The sequence below is a fragment of the Andrographis paniculata genome, unplaced genomic scaffold, assembly GCF_009805555.1.
Source record: "Andrographis paniculata isolate CXL003 unplaced genomic scaffold, ASM980555v1 Contig69END, whole genome shotgun sequence".
Lineage (NCBI taxonomy): Eukaryota > Viridiplantae > Streptophyta > Magnoliopsida > Lamiales > Acanthaceae > Andrographis > Andrographis paniculata.
In genome coordinates, this window is record NW_026137605.1 from 8,325,568 (window position 1) to 8,346,642 (window position 21,075).

Below are 21,075 nucleotides of genomic sequence, written 5' to 3' on the forward strand. Positions count from 1 at the left end.
TAGTAAGTAATTAAGAAATTTATTAGTAAAAATAATTATTATTTAGTAAAAGTAAGTATAGATTAAGATTAAAATAAATGAATAGTTTAATTAAAATTAAAAAAATTATAAATTTAAAAATTTAAAATGCGATTAAAGTACATAATTATATTTCCAAAAATAGAAAAGACAAGAGTTTAATTAAAATTAAAAAAATTATAAATTTAAAAATTTAAAATGCGATTAAAGTACATAATTATATTTCCAAAAATAGAAAAGACAAGTTATATAGGACGGACGAAAATAAAAATAGATATAAATTATGTGAAACGAAGAAAATAAAAAATAAGAACAAATTACGTGGGACGGAGAGATTACTGAAAAACACAACCAAATAAATTCGATTTCTGAAATTTATAGTAGCATTGGAACTTGAAATTTCAGTACTTTTATTCATTTATGTTGATTTATTATTTCATTAAAAATATCCTAAAACACAATTAAACACATTCGTGTGTTTGGTTTATGTTTAAATTTGTGATTTGTGTTTAAACATTGATTTGATACTTATTGAAAAAAAAATAAAAATTGTATGTATTTATTTTTTTATATAAAATAATAATAATAATTATATATATATATATAAACTCAAAAAATAACATAACTAACTGTTCCAATTCTTTATCGGACTGTATTGTAATTCTAGAATTTTGAATTAATTACTCCCTCCGTTCCGAATTTGTCGTATTTAGATTATGCACAAAGTCTTAGGTATTGTATAATTAATAAGTAATTAAAAAATGTATTAACAAAAATAATTATATTTTAATAATAATAATTTTAAATTAAGATTAATATAATTAAATAGTTTAATTAAAATAAAAGATTATAAATTATAAATTTTAAAACGTAATTAAAATGTATAATCGTATTTTCAAAAAAAAAGACAAAATTATGTAGGACGGACGAAAATAAAAAATAATTGATAAATTAAGTGGAACGGAGGAAGTATTGTTTTCGAATTTATTTGTTTAGTGAAATAATTTTAAAAAATATTTTGTTGACATCATATATAAAAGTTTATATAAATAATATAAAAATAATGATCGTATATAATATGTTTTTTTTTTTTAAATTATACTTTTTGGAAAATATTATTTTTTTAAAAAAGTACATCCTTCATTTTAATAGTAATAATAATTATTATTATTTCCAGCAATTACAGGTCATGCTGACAAGCTGAATAACAAAAAAAATAAAAATAAAAAACTGTCTGCGGCTGCTGCTGACTTAGCAACCAAATCTCATCCCACGGAATTAATTCAATCCATAGAAATAGAATACCCAAAATAATAATAATAATAATAATAAATTGACGACAAAAAGATAAACCACTAATAATAAATTATGGCACTTTAATCCTGATTAATTAATCAGATTCCCCTTTAATAAAGAAGATAAATGTTAATGTCACATAGAGAAAGAGAAAAATAATAATAATAATAATTATCAATACTTTACATAAAAATATATATATATATATATTATTTCAAATCAAAACGCCAAATAATATTTTTGTTTGGGGTTTAGATTTTCGATTGGAATTTCAATAGTACTACATTTGTTCATTTACAATATTGATATTTATTTTTTGCACATTGATCTTATAAATTTAAACACTATTGATTATTTTTAAAAATAATAGATTAATATATACTCCCTCCGTCTCAAGAAATATGGGATTATTTCTGTAAATACGAGAATTTAGGTAAAATATAATTAGTAAGTAATAAGAAATGTATTAATAAAAATAATTATTGTATAATAAAAATAATTATAGATTAAGATTAAGATAACTAAATAGTTTAATTAAGATTAAAAAAAATTATAAAATATAAAATTTAAAATGCGATTAAAGTGTATAATCATCTTTAACAAAAAAAAAAGACAAATTATGTGGGACGGACGAAAATAGAAAATATGGACAAATTATGTGGAATTGAAGGAGTATTATTATTATTATTTTTTTTATAATAAAAATATATAGTCTAATATTTATTTATTTATTTTTAGTATTTTTATTTGAAAAAAATATCTAATAAATAGAGTCTAATTAGGATGATAGCCTAAGCCAATTAATTCCCAACTCATCCATTCCCAAAAAGCCATTGAAAAGGCGACAGTAGACAACCAAAGTAAGCATCCATCCATTTCATTACCTTAATATTAATCACAAAAAGTGCTTACTCCTATGTTTAAGTTTAATTGTAAATATGAGGCATGAGAGAACAAAAAATATAAAAAAAATAAAAAATTAAAATATTGTTTGAGGTGTTTAATGTGACGTTTTAATTATAAAAAATAACAAAGAAAAAAATAAATATATGTATTTGATTAAATAATTTTTTTAAAAAATACTTGATGGATATTAGATTAGGGACCTTTTCAATTTTGCTGTTTGCAGTCTATTAAGGCTAATTGTTTGTTTTTTCACTTGTACTAAGTATTTTTATTGTATTTTCTCTTTTTAAAATAAATTTTTCTACTTCTTCTGTCCTAAATATGTATGTCCACTTGAACGGGAAACGTTTTAAAGAAAATAGATAAAGGTAATATATTTTTTTAAATTGGAAAAAAGGGTAAAAAAATGTTTTTTATTTAAAAAATGATAATAAATTTAGATGATATAAAAAAAAATTGAAAATAAATTTGAATGATAGAAGAAATTTTACTTATAAATTAATTTTTGTTAAATTGTGTTATATAAAATTTTAATTAAAACAATATTTATGTTGAATATAATCTGTTGAAATATAGTAATTTTAAAACTATTTTTAAATTTACTTTTAATTAAATATATATCATATTATAATTCAATTTTATAAAAAATAATACTTAGTCACACTAAAATTAAACTTTGAACTATTAACTTCCACCTTGCAAGCATATGTGATAATTTTATAAATTATGTTTTGTAAAATAATTCGAAAGAATATTTTTTTATTAAAATAAAAAAAAATATATAGTAGTAAATATTGTGAAATATTACAAAATAAAAATATATTGAAATGAGGTATTATAGTGTATGTATAGTTGCATAGTGTAGTGTACAGTAGTAAAAGTTGAGGTAGAGGACAGATGGGTAGGCGTAATGGGAGGGAGTGTGGGCGAATATTTTATTGCAGAGAAAGAAAAGCCATGCGGACAGTTATGGGAGAAACCAGAGGCAGAATTAAAGGGGGAGCTCTTCTCTTCTCTTCCCCTCCCTGGTTGGTTTTAGAAGCAAAACTAGCAATCACCGCCATTAGTCCCGGACCTCGGAAGGATCACCTAGCTGCTACTTAAAAAACACAAAATTATCCATTCCTCTTCTTTCAATTTCCAAGTTAACTCTCTTTTTCAAAATTTCTCCCTTTTGCGTGCTCTTTTTTAATCACCAGGATTAATTCCTGTTAACTCCATTCTTGCAATTTCCTTTTTTCTTTGGTTTGGATCTCCGGATTGTTTTACAAATTAGGGTTTTCTTGATTGCCTTTGGTTTTGATTTGGGGGTACTAATCCTGATCTTGGTTTTCGTGTGAGCTCTGGATCTTGGGCTCCCTTTGATGAATGAATCAGTCTTCGAATCTGATATTGATGAATCTGGAATTGGTTGAGCAAATATGATATTTATTTTATGCTCTTTCTCTCCAATTTTGGGTGTAAATATTATGTTGTTACTAGTTAGTTCTATCCCCACAGTTATATAGTTTTTGTACAATACTTGGGGCATATATATATATAGATTTACATAATTTAGAAATCCACCTTTTTGATTGTGGGTTTTAGTTATTTGGATTGATCTTAATTAATCATCTGATATGAATAGAATTGGATTGAATTGAATTGGGATAGTAGTTCTTGATTTTGGATCATAGCTTTAGCTTAACTCAGCTTAGTTCATCTGCTGGTCTATGGGAAGAATATCATCTGATAGTTCATTGCTGGATTTTCTAGACAAGTTTATATCCTGGATGTCTTTTGGATACAATAGTGACATGAGTTCGGATTCCGGTGGATTTGATATGCTCGACAACAGCCTCGATTTCGCAATATGCTGCTGCAATTGTGCGGCGAATGTGTCGAAATCTTGCCTCATGTACCACTGCCAGAAATGTGGGAGGTTTCTATGTGGTAAATGTGTGCAAGATCACCCCTCTTTCGACGTTGTAATAAAGGAGGAGTCTCGAGATTGCGTGTTTAGTATCAGATCATGTAGATTTTGCATCAAGCTCGGCTCGGTTAGTCGAAGCCGTAGCAAAGTTTGCCCTGTCGAATCTCCAAGACAGAGCTTCGAACCTCTGTCCCCGAGTTTTACTGGTGGGAGATTCAATGATCATCCGTCTCCACGAAATGTTCGTCGCTCGCCTAGCAGGTATGGCACGAATGGATTCGTAATCATATTCGTATTTGTTGAGATATTTTAAATATTTAATTCTAGATGTGGTAGAATTAGATTTAGATTGTTTAAATTTGAGTTTTTCGAGTTTATTTTATGGTGCTTAGACTCCTATTTATTATGAAAATAATGCAATTTTTCAATTTTCGTAAAATATTTTCAGACGGTATAGAGCCTATATAATATATCAATCAACGTTTCTCCAGGTACATTCAATTCAACCTAGAATGTATCCGGAGGTCTCCAAAAAGATTTTGAAATTTTGTCGGCAGTCTTTCTGTTCTTTGGAGTCTTGGTTTCGGCGTACCAGAGTTATTTGTCTGACTGCATTGAGAGTTTCTTCGTTTCTGACTCGGTCTAGAGTCCTGTTATTTCCGACTTTGTGGAGAGTACTGGTGTCGTTTTTGGCTTCAATGAGAGTTGTAGTTTCCGACTCAGTTGTGAGTTCTGTTGTTTCCGATTTTAATTTTAAATTTGGTAGATTTAGATTTAGATTGTATATATTTGAATTTATGGTGGAGGCTACTATTCTATTCTGATTATGAAAATAATTCAATTTTTCAATTTTCGTAAAATGTTTTCACATGGTATTAAATATCTAAAATATCTCAACAATATTCGCCACAAAAAAATTGCATCGATCATGTATGATTGGTTGATGATGGTTTAAGTTCGTGTAGCAGGTGCGACGAAGATGAGGGAGAGGATCGCGCCGCAACCCCATCGAGCGAATACTTTCATGACACTTCCGATGTAGATTGTGTCCGTGGTAGCGCTAGAAATGAATTTTTTAGTCCTACGCCCGATTCGATGGCTGTTTTAGAAAAGCCTGAAAGTCGTAACGAAACTGGAAGTCTCATTTGGTTGCCTCCACAGCCTCACAATCTTGATGATGATACAGAGTACAATTTCTTTTCTTACAATGACGACGAGGATGATGATGAATTCGTAACTTCGAACGCTTCCGTGCACGGGCACTTTAAAGAGCTCGTGTCGCAGCTTTTGCACGCGCAGGGCGTAAATGTAATTTCCGGCGAAGAGGACTGGCTGAGCATAATAACTTCAATCGCGTGGCGAGCGGCGAGCTTTGTAAAGCCGGATACTAGTGGAGGAGGTAGCATGGATCCTTGCGACTACGTAAAGGTCAAATGTGTCGCGTCGGGAAGTCGTAGCGAAAGGTAAACCTTATTATTACGGTAATACGCCATCGAATTACGCGTGTCGATCAATCGTTACTAAGCATTCGATGTTTTCTACCGACTACAGCAAGCTTGTGAAAGGAATCGTTTGCACGAAGAACATTAAGCACAAGCGAATGACGTCGCAGTATAAAAACACGAGGCTTATGCTCTTAGGGGGAGCTTTAGAATGTCAGCGCGACCCGAATCAGCTGGCGTCGTTCGAGAAATTGCTGCAACAGGTGCCGTAACGATCGGTAATATAATATCTAGATTGATATCGATGAATTGATCGAGATAGCTTTCTTGAATCAGGAAAACGATAGCCTGAGGGAGATCGTATCGAAGATAGAATCCCACCGTCCGAATGTTCTGCTCGTCGAAAAAAGCGCGTCTTCGTTTGCGCAAGACCTGTTGTTGGCGAAAGACATCTCGTTAGTCCTAAACGTTAAGAAGCCGCTATTGGAGAGAATCGCTAGGTGCAGCGGCGCCGTTATTACGCCATCGACCGAGCATTTGTCGGGGGCGAGATTGGGGCACTGTGAACTTTTCCATTTGGAGAAGGTTCTGGAAGACCATGAGCCCATCAATCAGTTCAACCGAAGGCCGTCGAAAACGTTGATGTTCTTCGAAGGTTGTCCGAGGCGGCTAGGTTGCACGGTAATACTTTTACCGAGCACGCTTGATATACATCGTTTGCATTTAAACGTTACGTCCGATTCTTACACGGAATCTTGTAGGTTATAATAAGGGGTTCGACTCACGACGAACTTAAGAAGGTGAAAAACGTGGTTCAGTATGCCGTCTTTGCAGCTTATCACTTGTCGTTGGAGTCGTCATTCATCGCCGACGAAGGCGCGAGGCTTCCGAAAATTGGTTCGGAAGCTTCCAGGTTAGGTGAAGTTGCCGTCCCTCTTGTTAACGCGGGATCGGCCGATCTCAATTTGGAGCTCGGATTGCAGGAATCCCTGCACGAGCTTGGGAAAGTGAGTTACGAAGATGTTTCGACTACGCCCAATGAATTTCGGTACCGACAAGCCCTGTCCGATGCATGTAAGGAGAATTTAGCGCTGAACTCGTCGCGCGACGATGTCCAAAATCGTACAGTAATAGTCGACGAAGATGTCGACAAAGCCTCGTCGAATAGCCAGAGCATATTAGTGTCTTTCTCCAGCCATTCCATCGTCAACGAAACCATATGCGAACGCTCGCGTCTCCTTCGTATAAAGTTCTACGGCTTGTCTGATAAACCGCTTGGGAGATACCTCAGGGATGATCTTTTTGCGAAGGTAATCGTAACGTTTACGTCGTTACAACTTCTTAATATATATATTATACATGATTTGTATCTATGTCCAGACATCTCGATGTCGATCGTGCAAGGAATCAGCTGAAGCCCACGCGATATGCTATACTCATCAGCACGGGAATCTGATGATCAACGTACGACAACTATCGTCAGCACACCTTCCCGGAGAAGACGACGGCAAAATATGGATGTGGCACAGATGCCTCAGATGTAGTCATAAAAAAGGAGTTCCGCCAGCGTCAAAACGAGTAGTTATGTCGGACGCTGCGTGGGGTCTTTCGTTCGGGAAGTTTCTCGAGCTTAGTTTTTCGAAACATGCGTCGGGAAACCGTGTCGCGACTTGTGGCCATTCTCTGCAAAGAGATTGCCTTAGGTTTTACGGGTTCGGGAGTACGGTCGCTTGCTTCCGGTACTCTCCGATTAACATCCTCTCGGTTCGTCTGCCCCCTTCATTGCTCGAATTCGGCAGTCCCGCAGCGCAGAGATGGATTAGAAAAGAAGCCGATGAGGTTCTTGAAATTTCGACGAGCTTTTCTTACATACATGACGTGTTTTCGAATTATAGTCATGTCCTAACGAGTTTATCATGTGTGTCTCTTCTTTAATGCATCAGCTCTTTAGCAAAGCGGAAGCCCTTTACGCCGAAATCTCGGCTGCTCTTCAGGACATCAGTGACCGAAGCTTATTATCTTCGACGTCCGAGTTCTATGATGTGAGCATGCTGCATAGCCATATTCTCGAACTACACAACACCCTTGCGAACGAAAGAAATTCTTACAATGTGAGTCCTAAGTTGCTTGCGATGCTTGTAATAATTTCTCGTTAAGTTGTTTTGTCGTAGCTCATCGTGTCGGATTTGCGCAGGATTTGCTCCGAGTGGCTGATGACGGGATTTGGGATCGAGACATGGATATTCTCGAAATTAATCACTTGAGACATTCGCTTCTAATCGTTTCGCACGATTGGGATAGGCAGCTATATTTACTAGATTCCCTTCTTCGACGAGTTTCGAGTCCGAAGTCCCCGAAATCGGGTGAATCTCCCGGCGAGGAAACGAAACCCGAGCATAGTGAAGAATCGGATTTAATTACATCTTTGGAACGCGTTCGATCAGCTGCGTCGACCCTGTCTGATCAGATAGATTCTGCGTGGTCCGGTGCTGACCAGGCGCAATCGAATACCGATTTGTCTGAATCCGTCTCGGTCGGGAAAATCTGTCGGAAAGACGGGCCGGCTTTCAGACGAATTTTGGTGCCAACTCGAGTTTACTCTTTCGATTCTGCTCAGAGGCTCAAAGAAAGAAGTAGAAAAATACCGCCGTCCGGTTTCCGTCTCTCGACGCTTCGATCGTTCCATGCTTCGGGAGACTACAAGTACATGCTGAGAGATCCCGTCTCCGACGTGCAACAAAATTACGCTCCGGCGCCGTCGTTTGTACCGCGGGCATCTTTTTTACCCGAAGGAGCCCGATTGATGGCTGCACGAAACGGGAGTGTCATAATGGTGTACGACGACGAGCCCACGAGCGTAATATCGTATGCGCTTTGTTCCGGCGAATACGCCGAATGGATTTCCGATAAGGCGAACAATTCGACGCGGAAGCTGTCCGGGTCTCTTGATTCGGCGGAAGACGCTTCCGAGACGCCTCATTTTCGGATATTGTTCGAGGACGACTCTGGTTCAAAGGCGAAGTTCGCCGTGACGTGTTATTTCGCGAAGCAGTTCAATGGTCTGAGGAATCGTTGCTGTCCGAGCGACGTCGATTTCGTACGCTCGATGAGCCGCTGCCGGCGATGGAGCGCACAAGGCGGGAAGAGCAATGTCTACTTTGCGAAGTCGTTCGACGAGCGGTTCATAATTAAGCAGGTGACAAAAACGGAGTTGGATTCGTTCGACGAATTCGCTCACCAGTATTTCAGGTACTTTGCGGACGCTCTTACTTCCGGGAGCCCGACTTGTCTCGCCAAGATTCTCGGAATTTACCAGGTTCGCTGTCCTAACTGTAGACATGTCGTTATGTTATTACCGCTACGTAGAGTTGGCAAAAATAGACATGGTCGGAATTCGGCACGAAAAAACCGTGTTTGAGTTTAAAAAAACAAGCATGGTCCGAAAATTCGATCTGAATTCGGCATGAAAAGATCGTGTTTAGACTTAAAAAAATAGGTCTGAAATTTTTTAGGTCGTACCAGGCTCATTCAGGTTGGACTGTGCCCGGTCCGGCCCGTCCTGGTTTTTAAAAGTACTATTTAATATTTAAAATTGTTATATATATATATATATTGACTAATGAAATAGAAACAAAAATCAATCCAGTCGGCCTGGTTTGCAGGTTCCGCAGGAGTTTACCCGGTACGTATTTTTGGGTAGCTGCTGCAAGTTCTCACGAAATCAAAAAATAAAAAAATCAAAGTACGGTAAAATTTTCAATCAAGTTTGTAGCTGGTTAGGAGTTTGATTTCTCCTTCTACCGAATGGAAACTTCTTTTTATTATTTAATTTTAAACTTAGGAAGGGAAGAAAATATTTTTTCAAAAACCAGGCCGGCCCGGCCCGATTAATAAAAGGGCCGTGTTCAGGCCTAGCTTCACAGGCCCGATCGGGAATCGGGCCGTGTCCAGCCAAGTACAGTTCAGATCCGGGCTGGCCCGAATTGCCACCCTTACCGCTACAACTAAGTTGTTGATTCGCGACTTTTTGTTCTTAATAGGTTGCGGTGAAAAACCCGAAAACCGGGAAGGAAACGAGGATGGATGTGATGGTAATGGAGAACCTATTCTACGACCGAAACATTTCGAAAGTGTACGATCTAAAAGGGTCGGAGCGGTCGAGGTACAATTCGGACACAACGGGTGCGAACAAAGTGCTTCTAGACATGAACCTTCTAGAAGCACTGCGGACGGATCCGATATTTCTCGGGAGCAAGGCGAAGAGGAGGCTCGAGAGGGCGATATGGAATGATACGTGGTTCTTAGCCGTAAGAATGATCTTTTGTAAGAATTCGTTTTTATTTGATTTGTCGTGTGTTGTAATGTTATGTTTTTTCGGATTTGCAGTCGATCGACGTGATGGATTATTCGCTGCTGGTGGGAATTGTCGACGGGGAGGAGAAGGAGGTGGTGGTGGGGATTATAGATTATATGAGACAGTATACTTGGGACAAGCATTTGGAGACATGGGTGAAGGCTTCGGGGATACTAGGAGGGGCGAAAAATGGTTTGCTGCCCACCATTGTCTCCCCCAAGCAGTATAAGAAGAGGTTCAGGAAGGCCATGACTACATACTTTCTTACAGTGCCTGATCAATGGTCCTCTTGAAGAAGATGACAAGATAGATGGATTCATTTTGGATTTGTTAGTTGTGATTTTGTTTAAATTAATATGGGATCGATCTTACTGAATTGTTTTGAATTTGGTATTACATTTGATGGGATATTTTGTGAGAGGAAAAGATGTATTTTTTTTTTTTTTTTGGGTAACTCAGAGTCCAAATAAGGTGTGTTCGATTCATAGGATTTTGCCAAAATCTCACTGTTCATCAAATTTTTTCATAAAAAAATCAAATCAAATACCTATTTTTTATTTTTTATATTATATTAAAAATTGATTTTATATTCAAAATATGACATTAATGTCTATTTATATCACATAATACAACTATTACAATTTAAAATTTTTACTATTAAAATCTCAATTTAAAATCCAAACTCCAGACATACACACCCATAGTAAAATTTGAGAAATTTTGGTTAAAGAAACATACTGTGAGAGTTTGGTCCGGAAGAAGAATTGAAATGAATTGAATTCATAGTAATATTGGTGAAATTTGGGTTATGTTTATCTTGATTTTTTGATTTTTTTTTAGAAAAAAATTATGTAATTTTTTATAAAAATTGTGGTATTTGTGTAAAAAAAAAAAGGAGGTTGTGAAAATTATTTTTATATTATTTACATAATTTCTTATACTCGTATAAAAAAAAATATATTTTCAAACAATTTCATTAAATAAACACTCCCTTTGAAAATTTGTTGGATGAGACACATATATTGAGGCCACACTTTACTTTTTATATCGTGGAGAGAACAAACATAAACAATTTTTTTTTTTTTTTTTCCAAATATCTGAAAATCACAATCTTTTCGATTAATTTGAAAATTCAAGTCCGATTGCTACCATAAAATCATGTTATATTTATTTTTATTCAACTATTTGATAAGGGATCTTGACTTAAAATTTAATTTATGATAAATTCAAATAATTTTTATCCTTCCCATGGTATTTTTTATGTAGAAAATGTATTCACTAATCATTATTAAAACATAATCTTTATTAAAATTTACTAGACAAACTGAGTAGATTAATATAATAATTTTTTAAAAAAAAATTATATTTTTACAAAAACTATTGAATATAGTACATGAATAAAAATAGGAGAAACTTATTAACTAAATAGAGCCTGAATTATTCAATTAATATATAGACCTACTAGTTTGTTTGTTTGTTTAATATTTATGGTAATATAGAAAATTTAGATAATTTTACAAAAAATTATATTTTATGTATTGAATTATTGATTTTTTAATTACATCTGTCCAATTGTTGAATTTTATTGAAATGCATTTTTGAAATGCTGTTATATATATATATATATATATGCATTAGAAATAATTGAAGTGTAAAGTCAAAAGACAACTTTGTTCATGCTTTACTACCAAAAAATTAACAGAAACATTTTTTCTATTTCTATACCAATTAAAATTTAATAAAAATAAATTCTAAGAGGCAGCAGCAGCAGGAGAGATCCCTTCTTCACTTATGCCCAAGAAACTCACTCGCTTCTGCATTGCAACATCAATAATTAAATTATTATTATTAAGAAAATATCTGTTATGTTATTTTATTTTATTTTATTTTATTTGATACACAAATCACAGCATGCTCTGGAAATACTCTATTTTATTTATTTCTTTCAATCTTTTCATTTATTTATTTTTTATTTTTAAAAAAAGTAAAAAGTGTAAGAGGGCAGCCAGAAAATTATTAATGAGTGTTGGGTGTGCATGTGCATTATGCAACTTAATATTTATTTATTAATTTATTTATTTATGAATATATATTATTAAAGCAAAAAAAGTGCTTTATATATATATATATATATATATATATCAATCAAAGTAGTTAAAAGATGGAAAGTTTGTTGGTGCTTTAGTTCTCCACAGCACAACTTATTGGACTAAAAGGAACCTCTTCTTTTATCCCCAATCTATTGTACTTATCTTACTTTTTTTTAATAATATAAATATTAATTCGTTTTAAATTTTTGTCATTTTTGAAATTATATTGTAGACTTTGAAAAACATCAGCTAAATTTTAAGAACAGTGAATTAAAATAAAAAAATATTTTTTTGTGGTAGAAAAAGGAAAGTAGAATAAGTGATATTTTTTTTATTAATAGAGAAATAAAAATAAGTTCAGATGTTCGCTAAAAAAGGATATAAATAAATTTGGATGACGGTACTTTCTATGCTTTTGAGTATTTCAAACTAATTTTTAAATAGACATAAAGAAATATTTGACCATAATAAGATTATAATATCAAAAACACAATCAAACACAAATTATTGAATAAAATAAACCAAAATAAAATAAAACCTGGCGGAATTTGGGGCCGTGTTTGGCGGATCCGCCACCGTCGTCTTCCCTGAAATGCGCCGCCTGCTCCGCGGCGGCGCCGCCAGATCTGCAGAGGTCGATGATTCTCTTCGTTATCTCGGCGCCGTCCTTGCTCTCAGCCATCAATTTCTCCACCTCCGCCTTGGGGAGCCTCAGCCGGAGCCTGACGCCGCCGCCGCCGCCATCCTCGGCGGCGCTCATCGCCGGCGACGGCCTGGCGTAGGACAAATCCGACGCCGATCTCCGCGCCAGCATCAGGCTCTCGAGCCGGTCTCTAGCGCTCATCTGAATCCCGGAGCTGACGCGCCGCGCCGGCGGCGCCTTGGGCGGCTCGGGGAACTTAGGCAGCTGGACCAGGAAGTAGAGGCGCTTTGGCTTCAGCTCCTGCTGCGGCTCCAGCGGCTTGGCTCCGGCGCCGTAATGCTTAACCGCCTCCGATTCGAGCAGCACGTGGCCCGGATGGCTTTCGAGCAGGGGCCCGGCCCGTGCCGGCGCTCTCAATTTGAAAGTTTCGCCATTGATCTTCATAACTTTTGCACTTCTTCTTCCCCCCAAAGTGTTCCCCATGGAATTGAATTTTGTTTTATTTTATTTGAATAAATTGAATTTTGAGAAATAACCAAGAAGACGACCAATTTATGTACTTGTCATGGGGGGTGGGGGTGGGGGTGGGGTGGGTCAATTTAAGAACATGGATTTAATTTTCCATATTTTAAAATTCAGAACCTTCTTTCCAAATAAGGTCATTTTTTGCTTTCACACACATTTTTTTATTCATTTTATAAACATAGGCTCTATTTGCCTGCAAATTTAACGATTTCTTGATACTCTATTTCATTTACAATATTTTACCGGAGGTGTGTACGATTGTTTTTGATATTTTTACTTTTAATTATTTATATATAATTAATTGTATATATAATAATAATTTATGTAAAAATTAAATGATATTTTAGTATTAGTGTGACTACTTTTAGTATAATATTATAATAATAATTTTGAGTGAGACGAATAAAAATAGTAAAAATATATTAAGTCGAGACGACGGGAGTATTACAAAAATATTATTACATTTATATTATACAATACTAATAAAATTATTTTTATAATTTTCTCTTAATTTGTACTGAATATCAATATTATACTTGATATTAAAAGTTATATTTGCAAAAAGCAACTGAATACTTATTTAAAGAAGAGAGGGAGTGTGTTTTATTATAAATTGTATAGTGTAAAGTAAAAATAAAAATGGAGATAGTTAAGGTGTTTTCGTTTATAAAACTTTCTCAAATATATTAAGGTAAATACGAGATTAGGCGGAGAAAATAATATTATCTACCCTATTCACCATCAGTGTATACCCAATTACCCATGCATTGTCAACCTATATAAGTTATGTATCGATTGTATTTATTAGCCCTAATCTTCAATAAAAAATACATTCAATTTTTTTTGTTATTTGTCCCATAAACTATGAGTAACTAAACATGGTAGTTAATACACTATAATTTATTTTATGTTAATTATATATGTAATTTAATTAAAAAAAATTAAAAATGCTTATTATCTTCAACATTTGTAACTATAATGAGGCAAAATTGTTCATAAGTCTCTTGTGGTTTCGAAACTCAGCGTAAATTCCCTCTCTACTTTAAAAATTGCATGACGCCCCCTTATACTTTAAAAAATATTGCATAAAACCACTTTGTGATTTCGAAACTCAGCATAAATCCCCATTTTACTTTAAAAAATTGCATGACGCTTACTTATACTTTTAAAAATATTGTATAAAACCCCTCTGTCATGCAAAACATATAGATAGGAAATCATCTTTTTATCACGAGGAAAGTTTCATAGTGGTGGGGTTTCATGCAACGTTTTTTAAAACATAAGGGAGTACTACGCCGTTTTTAAACTATAGGGAAAAACGACGCCAATTTTTCAAACCACAGGGGGATATAAGCAGTTTTGCCTTATAATTATACGGAACATCAGGTGCTCAATCCATGTGGGCTCTTGCCCCTCTTGCAACCCACCCGACCCGCCAATCACATCACACCATCTGTTTTTTTTTTTTTTTTAAAAATATTTTATTTGACAATTAAAACAAATTGAAAATATCATTAGAGTTTTTTTCGTGAGAAAAAAGATATATAATATTTTTTTTTTAGAAAAATGTTATTATTAACAAATAATGCCAAAAATTACTATAAAAAAATTCCATATATATATATATATGTATAATTCGAGGTTATTATGTGAATTCAAATTAATTAAAGGATGGTGTGGTACCGTTCTTGATGGACAACTACTAATTGACTAATACTTACCGATAACAGTTGGTCTTTGTCCAAATAAATAAAATCATTACTAATTTTCAATCATAAGATAAATTCGAAAATATAAATTTGCATGCATGCAGGTGTGAACTGATGGAGAAAAGAGGTCCGTCTTATTTAATAATAATAATTATTATTATTACATAAACTGTGTGGTACGTAATTGATTAATAGCAACTGTTAGTAACTAATACGTTGAAATAATCGTCTAATTATCCACAATTTAAGGACATCAATTTGGTGGGGCCGTACGATATATAGAAAGTTCAAATATTAATATATATATATATATATATCTGGGGGCATAAGTAATTAAATTAAATAAATTAATTAATTACATATCTGGATTGGATGATAATTCAGTTACGTTGAATATTCTTGATGATCATGCAGTGCGATATATCTGACTTAGCATGCATTCCACAAATATTTAGTAATTCAAGTTGACACGAAAATGTAAAGCCATACTTACACCTATATATAATAATAAAATAATGGAGTACTACAGTTATCTTCTACTTTTTTTTTTGTTATTATTTTTAATTTTGAATGTTTCTTTCTTTTTCTTTTTTAAAAAATGTATATATATGTAAATTGCAAAAAAAAAAAAAAAAAGAACAAGAAAGAAACATTCAAAATTAAAAATAATAACAAAAAAAATAGAAGATAAATGCAGTATTCCATTATTTTATTATTATTTAAAATTCCAAAAATCTCTAGAAAAATTGAATAAATATAAATATAAATAATTTTAATTTAATTATCCAAACAAGCGACGTGGAAAATGAGGCCAATAGGATGGAAAATTTTGTAACAAAATTCTGTTACATATGAGCCAATAGATTGCATCCACGTGGCACTCGGAATTCTCCCGCCAAGCCTCTGCTGAAAGTTGCAGAAGTTATTGACGGAGGGAGTGGTCACGCAGAGTGCACATCAATGGCGTCTCTGAAACCGATCCTTTCCTTCATTGTAGCTCTCTCCATCCTCTCTGCCGTCGCCCAGCCGCCGGTGTGGCCGCCTCAGTCCATCCTCAACGCCGCGGAGACTCTCGCCAGCTCAGGATACACCGCGATGTCACTCACTCTCCAGGTAATCGCCCCCACCCTCCCTCTCCCTTCCTCCACCCACACCGCCCTCACCATATTCTCTCCGCCGGACAAATCCTTCGCCGTCTCCGGTCAGCCTTCGCTCGCGCTCCTCCTGCTCCATTTCTCTCCTCTCTCCTTGCCTCCTTCGTCTCTCCTCTCGCTCCCGTTCTCGTCCACTATACCGTCGCTGTCGCCTTCCAAGCGCCTCTATATAACCTCCGAAGATGCTCAGAAAATATCGATAAACAAGGTCGGAATCTCCAATTCTCCTATTTACGACGACGGATTGGTCATTGTCTACGCAATTGACGACTTTTTCGACTTGAATTTCACGCTGAGCAGTTCCTTCGATCCGAGCAGAACAAGACCTAAATCCCAATCTGGTTTACAATGCCTGAAATTGGAACCAGTCTCTCGGTTTGACGAGGCATCCAGCGTTCTGAAGTCGAGAGGCTACTCAATCATCGCCTCATTCATGGATTTGCAGATTTTCGGATTCTTCTGTCCTGAAGTGTTCTCAGAGGATGTCAAAATCAAATGGACAGTATTCGCGCCAGCAGATGAAGAAATGGTGCAGTATTCTGGAGATTTCAACGGATACTCTTCATTGTTCATGAGACATTTGGTGCCGTGCAGAGTTGGGTGGGCCGATCTAGTAGACATGGCGAATGGGACTGTGGTTTCAAACAATGTGAAGGGGTTTAGTATGGAGGTCACAAAAGATGAAAATGGTGAATCACTGAAGGTGAATGGTGTTGAAATTGTGTTCCCAGAAATATTTGACAACGAGTGGTTAGTGGTTCATGGGATACAAGGAGTAATTGCTTTACCCGATAGCACCGAGGGCGAGGAGGAAATCGAACCTGAGAAGTTCCGAGAGAAGAAAGCAGAGGCTACCCCTGATCCTGATATTCATGGGGAATTTTGATTTGCTTGAACGATCATCTTGCTGGGTGTTGGCCACTTTTCTTGAATGGTGATTCTTGGAAAATATGGGGATTGTCACTGTTCTTGGGGATGGCATTGCGGAGATTTTGTGAGGTAAGTTTGTAATTACATTCTGGCATGAAATAGCTTGTTTATTTTTATTTTCTTTGAAAGATGATTGTTGCTGGTCTGCATATTCATCAAATTGATCTATGATATTAGAATTGGGGATTTCTAATAAACAAAATTCATGCTCCTATGAACTGCATTTTGATAGAATAATAGCTCTAAGGAATTAGGCTTATGAGATCTTTGAAGGGCACTACTCTTTGCGACTGAAATAGTTTTGATTTTAAGTTTCTCTTGTAATGAGACATGCTGATGCTTGTTTTTATCAAGATAATTGTAAATTGGATTGTGCTGATTCAATAATATTTGATTTGGGTTCTCTAAAGAATTGGCTATCTGAGTTCTTACTTGATTATTTTATATTATAAATCATTTTACTCGTGTGTTTGTTTTGGAGTTTGGATTTTGAGTTGTAAAATTTTGAATTTGAATAATTATATGATGTGATATAAATGGATGTTCACGTGATGTTTTGAATGTGAAATTGATTTTTAGTATAATATAAAAAATAAAAAATAGGTGTTTGATTTGATGTTTTTGAGGGGAAAAAAATGAGATCAATTGTGTAAATCTAATCCAATAACCCAAACAAAAGCAATATGATGATTCTTGAGGGCTACCAAAGGAAGAATAAGATACACAAAGGTGAAGAATCATGTGATACCATAATTTAAATCTCAGTAAACATTGGGATCACAGATTCATCCAAGTACACTAAACATGTTTTAAATTCATAGTAATTCCAAGGGTACATTTTCTTTTCTATGCCACCCCATCTTCCTAAAATGCCTGTCACAAGAACAAAACAAATGTAAAAAGATTTACAGGATAAAATCTAGTCGCCCTGGGGTTTTATAACTCTATAGATGGAAACTCAAGATGTCTCTCTGCACAAGAAATGTAAGAAACACCCAAGATTCATGGAATAATCATATCCTGCTGACACCCTTATCTTACCCTACATCGAAAGTAATACATACGTGCTCGTCAATCCCCTTGTCCGTGTCATGTGCAGACATTAGACTTTGTGTTCCAATCTGCTAGTAACTGGTTCATTGACTCCCTAAACTTGATAACCCAAGGCCCTGGCTTCACAACATTCACATCGCCCCATTCTGAACACGGATCCATGAACCAGCTCTTCTGACCCCTGCACCACGCCCCCGGTGTGGCACGGTTACGGCCGCGCAGAAGGATCTCTCTATCTATCATGTCCAACACCGGCCCGTCCTTTTCAAATCGTGTGGCAAATGCAGCTCCACTTTTAACCATGTCCCTGTAGTCGGAGGGAGTGAGGAAATGGGGCTCCATTTTAGGCGGCACGTCCCAGCTGAGGAATCTCAAATCAGTGTTGACGGTGGTGTTTTTGAACTGTGGTGAATTACAAATGACCGAGTGGAAATAGACTTCTTGGGGCAACACGACGTTGGTAGAGTACATTAGAAGGGTACGTGGAAGATTATCCCAGCCGAAAATACAAAATTCGAGAAAGGACCGGCTCAAGACAACCCATGGAGAACCTAGACAAAAGAAACAAACAAAAGCTAAATAGCATCAACAAACTACGCAACAATTTTAGCATTACCACAAATGCTAGTTAAAATATTGATCAAAACTTACCGGTGAAAACCCGGAAAGCTTCAGGGATAGAACGGTTTTGAGTGGCGTAGAACACCTTAGATCTCCTTGCTAAATAAATGCTTGGATCAACTATCACAGGCTTGATTCTATCTGCTCTGCAACACCATTGGAAAGAAGATACAATGCTGTAAAAATGTGAATCCACTATGTGTTCCTTAGTCTAACATGTAAAGTGTAGCTTCTTACTCTTTCCATCCCAACTCGCTCGTGTGGTCAATGAAGTTCAAGTCTCTTCTAATCGATGAAAACACATGGGACAAGTCTGTTATATCCAAAATTACCCAAAAAGAAAGAAACATGATATGATTAACTTCAGCAATCCACAAGATAATCCAACAATAACAATTACCATCATGAATGAGATCAATCAATACACAATCTATAATGTATTTCCACAAATATGTGATTTCCATGAGAAACACAAACAGAAATTGTAACCAAATCCAATTGAAGAAACAATTAAATTTAAATCAAAACATCATACCATCTTGAGTAACCAAGGGATAATCCGAAGCACTGAGAGTGATAAACCAATCCCAGCCTCCATCCACCTTCAGCAACACGGCGGCGGCCCTAAGAACTCCGGCGATGTTCGTCGACCCCAGGGCTGTGTTCGGATCGGGCTTTCCGATCACATCCACATTCCCGAAAGCTCGGACCACAGGGACCGACCTCACCAACACTCCGAGGCGCTGCCTCTCGTCGTCGGCCCCCTCCGCCGATATGTGGAGCAGGTACCTATTCCTCGGGTGGTACACCGCCAGCAACAGGCGGAAGAGCCTGTGGCCGTCGCCCTTCCCTCCGGTGATGTAGTAGGCGAAGGCCGGGGGATACCCCGGGCCGCGATGAACTGCGGAGGGGAAAGCGTAGTAGTGCGAGGAAGTTAGACCGGATATGAAGGAGAGGAAGATGAGGAACGTGATGAAGGCTCCGGAAAAGAGAGTGAAGAGCCATTTTTTGTCAGTTCTCATTCAGATGTTGTAGATGTTGATAAAATTGGGAGTGAAGAAGTGTGGGTGTGGGGGATGGGACAGAAGAAGGGCGGTTTCAATTGCAATTGCGTGGGTTTTGATGAATCGCCATTTTTGGGGACCGGGGAGGAGAGGAGAGATCTGTGTTGTGCGCATGAAATGAAATTAGGGTTTAGTTTGAAGGGAAGGTAGATTTAGATGCGAAGTAAATGAGGGTTTCAATTCAATTAGATAGATTCAATCCGTAGATTTATTAATGGAATGGAATCGGTAGTTTTAGTAGTTGTAGTTGATGAGTTGGTTGGTTTGATTTCCTGTTTGAATTGGATTGGATTGAATAATGATCGATCTGGAAAAGAGAGAGAGAGAGAGAGAGATGGGTGTTTCGAAAAAGTTTTGGAGAAAATGTTTGTAGAATTGGCTTGTTTTGTCTGTCTGTCTGTTGTTGTGAGCTGTGCCACTGCTACAGCTACTGCTACGCTCCTAACAATGGCGTGCCCAGCACGTGGGCGGAGGGATGGGCGTCTGTGTACCACGCGCCACCGCTGGGAAGTAGGATTCATGAATTTATTTATTTGGGCTGTGCCATGTCATCTCTCCTCACTCCCCAACTTCTTTTTTTTAATAGGCGTCAAACCTGTATAGTTCACATTCAAAAAAATTAATCACTAATTAACAAAAAAACATCCGATACCTTTTCATGCGACATTAAATTCATTTTCATCACGGGCATTGTACACCAGTATTTGAATTTTGAAAGCCTTCATAAGAGTTGTTTCTATTTAGGGTAGGTTTGTTTGGGGATTGAATTTTCAATTCACTATTCATCTTATTTTTTTCTCGCCTAAAACATCAAATCAAACATCTATTTTTTATTTTTTATATTATACTAAAAATCAATTTACATTAAAAACATCACATCAACACCTATTTATATCACGATCATACAACCATTCAAATTCTAAATTTTGGAGGTTTGGATTTTGAGTTGGAATTTGAATAGTAAATTTTTTGAATTTGAATGGTTGTATGATGTGATATAAATAGGTGTTTGATGTGATGTTTTGAATGTAAAATTGATTTTTAGTATAATATAAAAAATAAAAAATAGGTGTTTAATTTGATATTTTTGAGGGAAAAAAAATTAGATGAATAGTGTAAATCAAATCCAATCCCCCAAACAAACACACCTTTAAAGTATATTTCCTTTCATATTCATCACATATATTCATAACAAAAACCAAAAATAAGTATTTCGAACAACAATTAAAAAATGAAGAGCACAACAAATTTTTGTTAACATAGTGAACTTAAAATTTGTTTTTGGCATTCGGTAAAATGTTCATATGCATTAATCGCCATATGAGTTTGACATTCATGTTTTTTTTTTTTTTTTCCTA

The 21,075-nt window shown here is 35.6% G+C and overlaps 4 protein-coding genes across 6 annotated transcripts; 2 read left to right on the forward strand and 2 right to left on the reverse strand.

Moving 5' to 3' along the window:
• The first annotated feature begins 3,148 nt into the window (after positions 1-3,148).
• LOC127263570 (putative 1-phosphatidylinositol-3-phosphate 5-kinase FAB1C) lies at positions 3,149-10,386 on the forward strand. Of its 3 annotated transcripts, none has more exons than XM_051292669.1 (10): positions 3,152-4,393; positions 5,098-5,595; positions 5,684-5,837; positions 5,911-6,255; positions 6,336-6,884; positions 6,955-7,413; positions 7,518-7,685; positions 7,769-8,890; positions 9,615-9,881; positions 9,961-10,386. In XM_051292669.1, exons 1-10 carry the CDS (start codon positions 3,933-3,935, stop codon positions 10,219-10,221), a joined length of 4,284 nt encoding a protein of 1,427 aa, XP_051148626.1. In that variant the 5' UTR covers positions 3,152-3,932; the 3' UTR covers positions 10,222-10,386. The 3 variants fall into 3 exon arrangements, with proteins under 3 accessions (XP_051148628.1, XP_051148626.1, XP_051148627.1); XM_051292670.1 differs by having other exon boundaries at positions 5,101-5,595; XM_051292671.1 differs by lacking the exons at positions 9,615-9,881; positions 9,961-10,386 and adding an exon at positions 9,237-9,605 and having other exon boundaries at positions 3,149-4,393.
• Positions 10,387-11,585: 1,199 nt separating this feature from the next.
• Positions 11,586-13,197, reverse strand: LOC127263361 (uncharacterized protein At1g66480-like). The gene is made up of 2 exons (XM_051292345.1): positions 12,557-13,197; positions 11,586-11,742 (listed from the first exon to the last, which is right to left on the reverse strand). The coding sequence occupies exons 1-2, from the start codon at positions 13,142-13,144 to the stop codon at positions 11,680-11,682; spliced, it is 651 nt and encodes a 216-aa protein (XP_051148302.1). The 5' UTR covers positions 13,145-13,197; the 3' UTR covers positions 11,586-11,679.
• Positions 13,198-15,785: 2,588 nt separating this feature from the next.
• LOC127263782 (putative fasciclin-like arabinogalactan protein 20) lies at positions 15,786-17,385 on the forward strand. Its single transcript, XM_051293001.1, has one exon. It carries the CDS (start codon positions 15,856-15,858, stop codon positions 16,933-16,935), a length of 1,080 nt encoding a protein of 359 aa, XP_051148958.1. The 5' UTR covers positions 15,786-15,855; the 3' UTR covers positions 16,936-17,385.
• Positions 17,386-17,643: 258 nt separating this feature from the next.
• LOC127264170 (beta-glucuronosyltransferase GlcAT14A-like) lies at positions 17,644-20,081 on the reverse strand. The gene is made up of 4 exons (XM_051293597.1): positions 19,189-20,081; positions 18,891-18,966; positions 18,684-18,799; positions 17,644-18,583 (listed from the first exon to the last, which is right to left on the reverse strand). The coding sequence occupies exons 1-4, from the start codon at positions 19,673-19,675 to the stop codon at positions 18,069-18,071; spliced, it is 1,194 nt and encodes a 397-aa protein (XP_051149554.1). The 5' UTR covers positions 19,676-20,081; the 3' UTR covers positions 17,644-18,068.
• Positions 20,082-21,075: the final 994 nt, after the last annotated feature.